General features: G+C 42.9%; 1 protein-coding gene across 1 annotated transcript in view; it reads left to right on the top strand.

Moving 5' to 3' along the window:
• Positions 1–11,070, top strand: part of B9D1 (B9 domain containing 1) — a 167,687-nt gene extending 156,617 nt beyond the window's left edge. Inside the window, exon 7 of the mRNA XM_082260625.1 lies at positions 10,352–11,070. Within this exon, the coding sequence (XP_082116751.1) occupies positions 10,352–10,479 (128 nt within the window). The 3' untranslated portion in view covers positions 10,480–11,070. The remainder of the gene's footprint in view (positions 1–10,351) is intronic.
• Positions 11,071–12,704: the final 1,634 nt, after the last annotated feature.

Genomic DNA, 12,704 nt, shown 5'->3' with positions numbered 1-12,704 from the left:
TTCCCTCGGAGTCTCTTCCGGGTTCGGCGGCTCTGGCGCTGTGAGTGGCCGGAGTCGCGATGACGTCACTACTTTCAGGCAAGGAGCCGGCAAAGAGCTCTGAAGGTCCGGCAGACCTTCAGAGCTCTTTTCCGGCTCCTTGCCTGAAAGTGTCAGTGGCTGCATGCAGAGCGAATATCTCCTAAACCGTGCAGGTTTAGGAGATATTAATTTTACCTACATAGGCTTATCATAGGCTTACCTGTAGGTAGAAGTTTAATGGCGGAGTATATTACCGCTTTAATAACCCCTGTCAGTTTTTGTTTTTTTTTTGCCATCTGTGTCCCATTGGGGGGATTTACCTTTACCTACTGTCCCATAGCCAAATTAAGAGAATCCTTTGGGCCCACCCCCTGGTCACCAGAACTAGTGTCTACATTTTTTTCTGGGGAATACCCCAAATTTAGGATTACTTTCACTTTCAAATATAATGAGAAAAAAGGAAAATAGGGAGGGTTAATCTTCCTAACGTGGCACTCCTCCACCCTATCCAAAACTAAAAAAAATGAAGCAGTTTTACCTTTAGTTATAATTTAACTTCTGCTGCCATTGTCTCAGGATCTACTGATTTTCCTATGCGATTTTTACTCAGGTTATATATTCTGCCATGATATGGTCAGTCTGAAGTGCTAAGGTCACAGGTTTATGTTACATTCCCTCCCCTATTTTGGCCAGAGTGAAATCACCAAGAGGGCCAACCTCTGTTGGAAAGTCAATGTCTGGTGGTCAGTTATAGGGGGTCAGTGTCTGGTGGTCAGTTGTTGGGGGTCAGTGTCTGGTGGTCAGTTGTTGGGGCTCAGTGTCTGGTGGTCCGTTGTAGGGGGTCAGTGTCTGGTGGTCAGTGAAAGTGGTTGTATACCCTTCATATATCTGTTTATCTTGAGCCTTATCTCCTCTACAGCCTTCTACAACACACAAATCAAAGGCTATTTCTCAGCTCCAGCAGGCAGGGGGTGGGGCTCTGACCTCACACACTGCACAGCAAATAGAAGGGAGTGGAGTGTAATCTGAGACCTGAGTAGAGGGAATGCATACATGCCTACAAAGTATTTTAGGGAAACATGCACAGCTGAGGCTTCTGTGTGCTGGGGGGAAGTCTTCCAAGATTCTGTAGTGTGGAGATAACCTGTGGGAAGTGACTAATGCAGATAGCAGAGGAAAAGGAGAGGAGACAGAAATGAGCCTTGGTACTTTAGTTTGAGGCAAGTACACATTATAGAGGGATATGCTTTGTTCATTTTTCATTTCAGAGCTCTACAACCAATTTAAAATAGTCTTAAAAGGAGAAGGTTTTTTACCTTAAGTGATTGTTGTCTCGTTTTTTTAAATTAACAAACATATTATACTTACCTGCTCTGTGCAGTGGTTTTGCACAGGGCAGCACTGATTTTGCTCTTCTTGGGTCCCTCTCCGCTGCTCCTGGCCCCTCCCTCCAGCTTGCTATGGGGGCACTGGATCCAAGCTGCAGCTCCATGTGTCAATTCAGACACGGAGCTGCCGTCCGGAACCGCCCCCTCTCTTTCCCGATAGGCTAACTGGCTTTGATTGACAGCAACTGGTGTCTCAGCCAATCAAGTGGGAGAGTTCCGGACGGCCGAGGGACTCTTGGACATCGCTAGATATAGATGGGGCTCAGGTAAGTATTAGGGGGTGCTGGGGGCTGCTTCTACACACAGAAGGCTTTTTATCTTAACCACTTCAATACCGGGCACTTTTCCCCCTTCCCACCCAGGCCACTTTATAGCTTTTGGCGCTGTTGCATTTTGAATGACAATTGCGTGGTCATGCAACACTGTACCTAAACCAAATTTATGTCTTTCCCACAAATAGAGCTTTCTTTTGGTGGTATTTGATCACCGCAAGGTTTTTCCTTTTTTGCTAAACAAATAAAAAAAAGACCGAAAAGTTTGAAAAAAAAAAATGTTTTTTTGTTTATGTTATACAATTTTGTAAATAGATACTTTTTTTTTCCTGCACTGATGAGCACTGATGAGGCCGCACTGACAGGCAATGATGGGGTGGCACTGATATGTGGCACTGATAGGTAGCACTGATATGCAGCATTGGTGGGCACTGATAGGCAGCACTGATCGGCACTGATGGGCACTGATAGGCAATAATGGACACTGGTGGGCAGCACTTATAGATGGTAATGATGGGCACTGGTGGGCAGCACTGATGGGGAGGGCACTGGCAGGCTCTCTGAGCCCTGATTGCCATCCCTGGTGGCCATGGTGGGCATCCCTGGGGTCATGGGTGGGCATCCCTGGTGGTTCTAGTGGCACCCCCCCCCCCTCAAGGGTCTGCACTGGTAATCAATGCTCTGATTACCAGTGTAGACCCCCCCCCCCCCCCGTCAGGAGAGCCGCAGATCGGCTCTCCTCTACTCGTGCCTGTCAGGCACGAACTGAGGAAAGCCGATCAACTGCACTTCCTATTTACTATGTGACCAGCTGTGATTGGAAACAGCTGGTCACATGGTATAGAGCTTACGTTAGTAGGCTCTTTACCGAGATTGGAGATGCGGTGTGTCAGAGTGACACACTGCAGCACTGATCGCCACTCTGCAGAGTGCATTATCCTGCCGCTGTCATATGACGTCCGGTCAGGATAATGTAACCACCTTCCCGCCGTCAGTTGCCTATAGGGCGGGCAGGAAGTGGTTAATGCATTCTATGCATAGGATGCATTAAGATTAAAAAAAACCTTCTGCCTTTACAACTCCTTTAATGCATTCTATGCATTAAGGTAAAAAAAAAAACCTTCTGCATAAAGCTCCTCCCCACAGCCCCCCTTTATACAAGCATGTGCACGAAAGCAGAGGCTCTGTCTGCTCTCTTCTTCCTCATTGACTTAGAGACAGTAGGGGAAGCCTTTGGCTCTTGCTGCTGTCAATCACAGCCAGTGACGAGGGAGCGAAAAAGTGGGTTCACATTTTGCTGTCTGTGTCAATAGATGCAGACAGCGAGGATCAGTAGCGAGCACGCATGAGTGCCCTCAGAGCAAGCGGCTTGCTATGGGGGCCCCCGGCAGGGGGAAGCAGCCATTATGGCCAGCCAGGAGACCTGAGAAGAGGAAGATCTGGACTTCTCTGTACAAAATTAGTGCACAGGTAAGTAGGTAAGTATAATGTTTGTTATTTTAAAGGGAAAAAATTCATGTTTAGTATCACTTTAAGGGAGATCAGTGCCTGCTGGTCAGTTATAGGTGATCAATGTCTGGTGGTTGGTTATAGGTGATCAATATCTGGCCGTCGGTTATAGGTGATCAGTTTCTGGTGGTAAGTTATAGGTGATCAATGTATGGTGGTCAGTTATAGGCGATCAGTGTCTGGTGGACGGTTATAGGTGATCAATATCTGGTGGTGGGTTATAGGTGATCAATGTCTGGTGGTGGGTTATAGGTGATCAATGTCTGGTGGTGGGTTATAGGTGATCAATGTATGGTGGTCAGTTATAGGTGATCAATGTATGGTGGTCAGTTATAGGTGGTCGAAGTCTGGTGGTGGGTTGTGGGTGATCAATGTATGGTGGTCAGTTATAGGTGATCAATGTATGGTGGTCAGTTATAGGGGGTCGATGTCTGAAGGTGGGTTATAGGTGATCAATGTATGGTGATCAGTTATGGGTGATCAATGTCTGGTGGTAGGTTATAGGTGATTAATGTCTGGTGATGGGTTATACAGTAGGTGATCAATGTATGGTGATCAGTTATAGGTGATCAATGTCTGGTGGTGGGTTATAGGTGATCAATGTCTGGTGGTGGGTTATAGGTGATCGATGTCTGTTGATGGGTTATAGGTGATCAATGTCTGATGGTGGGTTATAGGTGATCGATGTCTGGTGGTGGGTTATAGGTGATCAATGTCTGGTGGTGGGTTATAGGTGATGGATGTCTGGAGGTGGGTTATAGGTGATCAATGTCTGGTGGTGGGTTATAGGTGCAATGTCTGGTGGTGGGTTATAGGTGATCAATGTCTAGTGGTGGGTTATAGGTGATCAATGTATGGTGGTCAGTTATGGGTGATCAATGTCTGGTGGTAGGTTATAGTATCGTGGTCAGTTATAGGTGATCAATGTCTGGTGGTGGGTTATAGGTGATCAATGTATGGTGGTCAGTTATGGGTGATCAATGTCTGGTGGTAGGTTATAGTATCGTGGTCAGTTATAGGTGATCAATGTCTGGTGGTGGGTTATAGGTGATCAATGTCTGGTGCTGGGTTATAGGTGATCAATGTCTGGTGGTGGGTTATAGGTGATGAATGTCTAGTGGTGGGTTATAGGTGATGAATGTCTAGTGGTGGGTTATAGGTGATGAATGTCTAGTGGTGGGTTATAGGTGATGAATGTCTAGTGGTGGGTTATAGGTGATCAATGTCTGGTGCTGGGTTATAGGTGATCGATGTCTGGTGCTGGGTTATAGGTGATGAATGTCTGGTGGTGGGTTATAGGTGATCAATGTCTGGAGGTGGGATATAGGTGATCAATGTATGGTGGTCAGTTATATGTGATCAATGTCTGGTAGTGGGTTATAGGTGATCAATGTCTGGTGGTCGATTATAAGTGATCAATGTCTGGTGGTCAGTTATAGGTGATCAATGTAAGTTTTTTGATTAAGAAGGATTCTTTAATTCTAAAAAGCCCCATTTTATAATGTATGAATCACCCCCTTGCATCCAGCTACATCTGCATTGAAGCGCAGGTTATTACTTCATTTTTTTTTACAACAGGAAGTGAGCAGAAATTTCTCCACAGTGAAGCGTAATCTCTTCCTTGTCACCAAAACCGGTATCCCTATTTGTAAGCTCTATTGCTATTCCGATGACAACTATAAAATGTTGAACCTTCCCCCATTTGCTGCCTCAGTGACAATGGTTTGCTTTGCTTTGCTTTACATGCAGCAGTGTAAAAAAAAAAAAAAAAATGACTGCCAGCATCGCCCCTATAGGAAATGTTATAAAAGGGAACAAGCTCGTTGATCGGGCCCATCTACCTGCCAGTAACAGATGCTCACCTTCTGTACTCTTATCCTTTGGAGAATGCATTAAACACCAAATTGGATTCCAATTATCTGCGTTTCAGACGGTAAAGCTGGCAAGGTCACCTTGCTGTAATGCAGAGTATCCCGCAAAACTGAAAAACAGCCTTAATTTATTGAGTCCATTAGTGCCGAGACACCATGCCGCACACACGCGCTTATTATCATGAGAAAGTAGAGTGGTAAATTGAACAAGTGTTTAATTACAGCATGCATAGCTAGCCGGGCTCCATCTAAACACTTTGTTTTTTTATTTCTAAACGTCAGTTCAAGCAGCAAGCTGGTAGTTTATAAGCACAGCCCTGTACCCTCTACAGATGGTATAAACTGACTGCAGTGTGCCGTAAGGTGGAGGGGGCTCTTTATTTATACACATACACTCTATAGGCAAGTGTTTGTCACACCTTTTTGAGCTTGTTGGACATCCCATTCCAAAACCATTGCAATTAATAAGGAATTGCGCCCCCTTTAGCCTCCACTCTTCTGGGAAGACTTTGCAGTGTGTGTGGGGGAATTTAGGGTTAGGTACGGATGTTGGATGATAAGACCTGACTCACAAAGCGCATTTTAGTTCATTCCAAAGGTGTTGGGTTGAAGTTAGGGCTCTGTACAGGCCACAAGTTCCTCCATACCAAACTCATCACACCATGTGTTTATGGAGCTGGCGTTGTACACAGAGACATGGTCTTGCTGGAATGAAAAGGACCTTCCCCAAGACTCTTTGCTTTGAGTTAGGAAGAGCACAATTGTCTAAAAGGTGTTTGTATGCTGTTGCTAATAGCACCTGGTCTCAATTCGGTGGGGTGCCTAATATTGTTGGACCCATAAAGTAAGGTAGTTGGGTGTAATGATCAGTTGTTCACAAACATTTGGCATACAATGTAAGTATTGTGTGGTCAGAGGAGAGCCTGAGCTGTCATTTCAATATCGGTCTATCATCAGCAAGGTTGTTGTTCTAGCTTTATGACCATTTTTATGGCCAATGCTTAAAGGGAAACTTTTTTATTTTAGATATACTGTAAATGTAATGTTAGCTGTGCAAAAAACAGCTGCAACTACTGACTTCTTCTAATATTAGTTTTCTGCCAGTCTGACCACTCTGACCTGAAACTAGAGTAGAGATCGAAATTCTGGCTTCACTGGTTACATACTTGGTCAGTAACTGTTTTGAAGCCAGAGATGTCCAGGGACTTCATCAATTCAAAAATAGTGTTGCGCTGTCAAACTAATTCAGTAAGTGAAATAAATAATTTTTAATCAAATATTTTGGTCAATATTAATAAATAAAAAATAATATAGTCCGGTGTTAAATCGATTCATAAAGTTCACCACCATCCTCAAATATCCAGTGTGCACCAACCACCATGTGAGTATAAAGCCGCTTACCGGATACTTAGTCCCCGTTGCTCCAGCTCTCATCCTCTCACAGCCAACTATGCCTCAAGCCTCTCTCACATAAATATGGCATGCCCCAGAGCGGACACTGGATCGCTTCCTATGTACCAATCTCACCACCACAAATAAATACCATGGAAAGAACAAGGCTTTCTCTTCACGTTTGGAATTGTCTGAAACACCCTTTAGGTTAAAAGTAGTAATCGACCAATATTGTTTTTTTAATGCCGATACCGATATTTTGGTCATCGCATATCGGTATCGGACGATAGTTTTTTTTTTTATTAGTTTTTTTTTTGTGGAGGGATCTGGGGGTCTAAAAAACCCCAAACCCCTCCTCTGCACTTAAAAGCATTCAAAACGCCAAGTTTGGCTGGTTTGAATGCTGTAATTTTTTTGAATTTGGCGCCGAGTACCCGGAAGTGATGTCATGTCATCACTTCGGGGTTTTTACATGGAGACCCAATCAGAGCCGAATGTGGCTCTGATTGGGTCTTTTCTTTTCAGCGGCCGTGCAGGCTGGTTGCCCGGGCCCTGTGGGACAGGAGACCCAGGTGAGCCACGGAAGGCGGCTGGAGGGTGGGAGGCTCCCCGCTCCTTGTAATGACAGCCGAGCTTCTCAGCCGCATCGGTTGTCATTACAAGACAGCCAAACTTTGGCTATGGACGCCGGTACCGTGGTGATGCCTCTAGCTGCAGGCATCACTTCGGTACAAGCACTTTCAGAAATATTGGCAATATTGGTAACCTCAGGGGGCGATTCCGATATATATCGGGGTGAGTGCATATCGGCCAGTAATCGGTCAATCTCTAGTAAAAAGTACCTTGAGTATACATGTAGTTCTCTTTTGTGTATATACAGTTTCTTGTTCTTAATACTGTATAATACACCAAGCATGTACCATTTCAGTATGTATAATTAATGATATCCTATTATGATACCAATAAAGCACTTCTGTTTTGTTAAAAAAAAGGAAAGAACAAGGATATCTCACAGTGAAGTACTGTATAAAATGTATTTAATAATAAAGTAAGGTACAAACGGGGAAATATTAGTAGCATATCTCAAAGCACCACCAATGCTCTGGGTGGGTGTGATGACATCGCTGCTAAACTCCATCCAGATGTGGTGACTGCATTACTTTTCTTTTTTCACTCATCTTTTCCTTTATTTCTTATATCTCCTGTGAAGGTAAGGAAAGCAGCCTGAAAAATAGATTTCAAGTGGAACTAAAACTCCTAAAATAAAAAATTGTGAACAGGCAGGGATATTTATTGCAGACAAGACATGCAGTGTCTTGTCTGCAAAAAAATACGCTTACCTGCCTGTTTGTAATCCCCTTGTGAAAGTACAGTGAGCATGCACAGCTCAGTTTACATTCCAGAACATTGTCTGTGTACAGGGATGACTGCACTCCTGCGCATGCGCAATAGTGATGTCATCCTGTGCTGGCCAGTCAAGACGGCCGAAGACCAGCACCCAGAAGAAACTGAGGAGAAGATGCTGGTGCTGGTGAAGAACTTTGCGGATGTCAGACTGTTGGAACAGAGGTAAGTATTTTCACCTTTTAGTTCTGCTTTAAGTTGATCCTTGTCACACACTCATTTATATCAAAATGATGTACACTTAATGTGAAACCCTCAAACAATGAAAAAGGATATTCAGTAATAGCAGCACTCACTGGTATCTAAATACAATACCATCAAAATGAAAAAAATATTTACTTTGTGCTATACTTTTAAATCCTACTTCAGTCTGCACAAACATCAAACGGTTAAACATCCAAGTGTGACTCCAACGGAAACTTGTCTGTTGTGCCGTATTGCCATTGCCACCACCAATTATAAAAAGCCTCTTACCAGAGTATCAGGCCTCAGTATATTGAGCTAGCTCGCACGTGTGTGATGACATCACAGTTGTTGCGCCGCCCAATAGCTTGCAATTGCTTGAGTGGAACAATAGCGGAGACGTCATCACGCATGCTGGAAGACCAGAGCAGAGCAACATTTCAATGCTTGTTTTTTATCTATCCTTGCCAGTACCTGCTTTTAAATAATAAAACGGGAGATTTAAAAAAAATATTACACTGTGGACTTGATTTCTTCTCATACTATGTTTGAATACTGGCTGGTTTGGTGATTGGAGTACTTATGATGGTATCGCAGTGGGAGAATTTGTGCCTAATAAGCAGTGCCCTGTGGAAGTAGTAAAGTGTGAGCTGACCTATATAATATATATAACCTAATATACTGAGGTCTGATATTCTGGTAAGCGGCTTTTTATAGTTCGTGGTTATGGCAACACGGCACAATGCACACCTTTTCTACAGTCTCAATAATGTTTGTGTATTTTAATTGCAATGATCACTATTGTTGATGTTTAAGCAGATTGAAGCATGGTTTCAAATTTGATTTTCATATATGAAAAAAATATAAAAGACCTTTTCGAAATCTGGAGAGTGATGTCCAGATTTTCCACTCTCCAGTTTTAGTAAATCAAACCCTTGTATTTTTTCCAATAAAGTCTAAACTATTTCTTGCACTGTAATGAAAGAATGCTACATTATTACTGTTGCATTATTAGATTTGGATGGTTTATGATCACAGCTTGGGTTTTTAAAGAATCACTTATTGGAAAGTAGTGTTGTCTATTTTAATAATCGTCACTGTGGATGAGCAGAAGGCTCTGTGTAAGCAGCTAAACACTTCTTGGATATAAAAGATCCACAAGAATGTGACAAACGACTCGCAGATGTCGCAGCAGATGTTCCTGGCTCTCCATCACCTCAACAAATGCATTAGAGCGCGTTAGCTCACCCACTATTATCGCACACAGTTACATAATCACAGATATCGCTGGCGTCCTGTGACGTGAGCTAATTTGTAGATAAAGCCTTTACTGTACCCAGAGCCAGAAAAAAATAAATGCTATATGGGTGCACGTTAGTGAAGGCACCACTCCCTTGTTGGCGCCAACATCTTTGCCAAGTCTTTTTCCAAGTTCAAAATCTGCAGGAATCCTAATTGGCCATGCCAGGTCACCCTTTCTTCATTTTAACTTAAAGTTCCACTTTAAGTAAAAAACCTGGATTTTACTCTGCAGTAGATCTTACGGATACACCTGATAGAGGTTCTAACCCAGGGATCCTCAAACTAAGGCCCTCCAGCTGTTGCAGAACTACACATCCCATGAGGCATTGTAAAACTCTGACATTCACAGACATGACTAGGCATGATGGGAATTGTAGTTCCTGAACAACTGGAGGGCCATAGTTTGAAGACCCCTGTTCTAACCCATCTCCACCATAGCTAACAATGCTAAACATGGTTTCACTAAAGTTCATTCTATAGTGAAAGGTGACAGCTGTATTCTGTTCTGTAAAAAAATAGATTACAGATTCCTTACATAACCGAATGTGACCCACCTAATTTTAACTTCTGTATAACGACCACTGATAAATGCTTAAGAGTCCCCAGTCAAGCTGTCATGGTCCAATGAGTTGGATGCTGCTGACTAGTGAGGGTGAAGGCTGAGGAAAGGTATGTCCAGACCCAAAGCATACTGCAGAAATAGGAAGAGATAGCCCGGCTGCCGCACACCTCTCCCGCACCGCGTGGTTAGCAAGTAAAAGCAGCTCAAATCATCCAGACCACAACTCCAACATTTTTCCCCCCACCCCTGGGGCTTAATCATCTCCATAGTCAGGAGCTAGTTATGCAATTGGCTTCATTGCATTGGAATCACTAATGGTGGGGGCTGATTTTGTAAGGGGGAGGGAGGCATATGTTTTATTAGGTTTGACCTAAAGGCAACTTTTATTTTTTGATTGGAAATTGGTGTAAAAAATGATCATACTAACCTTCATAAATGTCATTACAGTTACCAGAGTGCGATCACAAGGTTTCCTGACACTGTCCTTCAACGTGGTCACAAAGGACCTGAAGAAACTGGGCTATGCCAACAGCTCCAGTGATCCACCAAACCCAGCGATGACACCCCACCCTTAACAATCTACTCCACCCTTATAACAAAACAAGATACTGTATTAAAAAGAACCGCTGAAATCATTATTGATTATTTTTCCTTCATGATCTGCTTCGAGAGGGGAACCAATGTGAGATCCTTGATAATACACCCGTATAAACTGTGTTTATGTGCCCATCATCTTCACTACACAGCAGGAGCAGAGCATGGAAACCTTTGATTGCCTTATTGAAGCAAAGCTGTTTTTCCAAACATACTCAGCTATGACGTGCTGATGAGGAAGACTCACCAGGCACTTCAGTTAAAGGCTTCACTTCTTCTTTGCAGCCAAAGGATTGGGAACACATTTAACAAACTGGTCATTCTGGAGCAGGGGGCTTTGTCTTATTCCACCAATCACAGTTCAGTGTTGACAGCTATTTTGTGCTTTGAACTGAGATATTAGAGCTACATCGGCCTTGATGATGTTACTATCCTTTGAAGAATTGAAAGGCTTTGAGGATCCTACAACAAGATGGCCTCTGGACTTTGAACACTGGTACACTTTGAAGAAAACCTCTACTTTTATGATCTACCATTCCTACTACACTTCCTAAAATAAGATTTTGTCATTTGCAAAAGATCCTGTTTTTTATTTCTCCGGTGTGTCACAGGCCACTCTTCCTCATAAGAGACGTCCCACAATGGCAATTCTTTAGTACAGTGTTTCTCAACCAGGGTTCTGTGGAACCCTAGGGTTCCTCCAGAGGTTGCTAAGGGTTCCCTGAGCAATGGGCAGTTTCTGGCTCTCTGATAAGTTCCCTCTGACACCATTGATCTTTTTAGCTATCTGGAAGTAGGTAATTCTTCCCAGTGTCCACAATTGTAAGGAGCATTCAACCCACTGACCATCACACCAATGTATCATGAGTTGTAAATAGTCATTTTTAGCAGGGGTTCCCTGAGACCTGAAAATTATTTCAAGGGTTCCTCTCCGTTGAAAAGTTTGAGAAAAGCTGAGGGGAAGGGTGGATTCAGGATTAAAGTTAGGTAAGTAGTACCCCTAAAGTCAAGCTATGCTTTGTTCATGTAGGGCAAACAACAGGTTCACTTTAATGCAGGTCTCCCCAGCAGGGTACTTACCTTCTTTTCATTCCTGCACTGCTCCTTGACCGATATTAGGACACTTTTTATCTTGATGTAAAGAATGCATGAAAGTGATTGTAAAGTCTTGTTTTTTTTTTTTCTTAACCACTTGACCTCTGGAAGGTTGTCTTCATGACCAGGGCATTTTTTGCTGTTTAGCACTGCGCTACTTAATTGTCCAGTCATGCAACACTGTACGCAAATGAGATTTATATAATATTTTTCACACAAATGGAGCTTTCTTTTGGTGGTAATTGGTGACCATTATGTTTTGTATTTTTTATTATCTAAACAAAAAAAAGACAGAATAACAAAAAAAAACTATATTTTTTATTTTCTGTTATAAGACATATCCAATAAAAAAATTCAAAAAATCAAGTTTCTTCATAAATTTAGGCCACGATGTATTCTGCTATATGTCTTTGGTAAAAAATCCCACTAAGTGTATATTAGTTGGTTTGTGTGAAGGTTATAGCCTCTACAAACTATGGTGTATATATACTGAAATGTACGCAGCTATAGACGCTATACAGGTAATGGCAGTGATCAGCGACTTCTAGTGTGGCTGTGATAGTGTGGCGGACAATCTGGCGCTAACAGACCCTCGCTGGGAGGTACACTAACTGGCACTGACCACAATAGTAACACTAATACAGTGATCAGATATATTACTGTCACTGTACTAATGACACTGGCTGGGAAGTGGTTGACATCTAGGGATGATCAAGGGGTTAACTGTGTGCCTAACAAGTGTAATACCTGGTGCTTTTACAAAAATATCTGACTGTTTTTTGTTTTGTTTTTTGTACAGAGTCCCATGTGTTTGTAAACACAGGACTCTGTGCTGTGATTGGACACAGCTGATCAGGAGGTCTCAGCCATAAATCATCGGCTGACACTTGCTGACAAAATTGCGCTGTGTCCAACCACAGCTCAAATCAGCAGGGGGCATGTGCACACGCTCCCCAAACCCAGCAGTAAGCCAGCAATGTTTATTCACGTTGCTGAGCCTGCAGCTGCCACCTGGTCACAGTAAACCGTAAAACTTTAAAGCAAACTGTGCCCGGGTGGAAAGTGGTTAATAACAAACAGGTTTATACTTACCTGCTCTGTGCAATGGAAT

This window comes from Pelophylax lessonae (genome assembly GCF_965119305.1).
Source record: "Pelophylax lessonae genome assembly, chromosome: 6".
NCBI classification, from domain to species: domain Eukaryota; kingdom Metazoa; phylum Chordata; class Amphibia; order Anura; family Ranidae; genus Pelophylax; species Pelophylax lessonae.
This window is presented reverse-complemented; position numbering and strand designations above follow the sequence as displayed.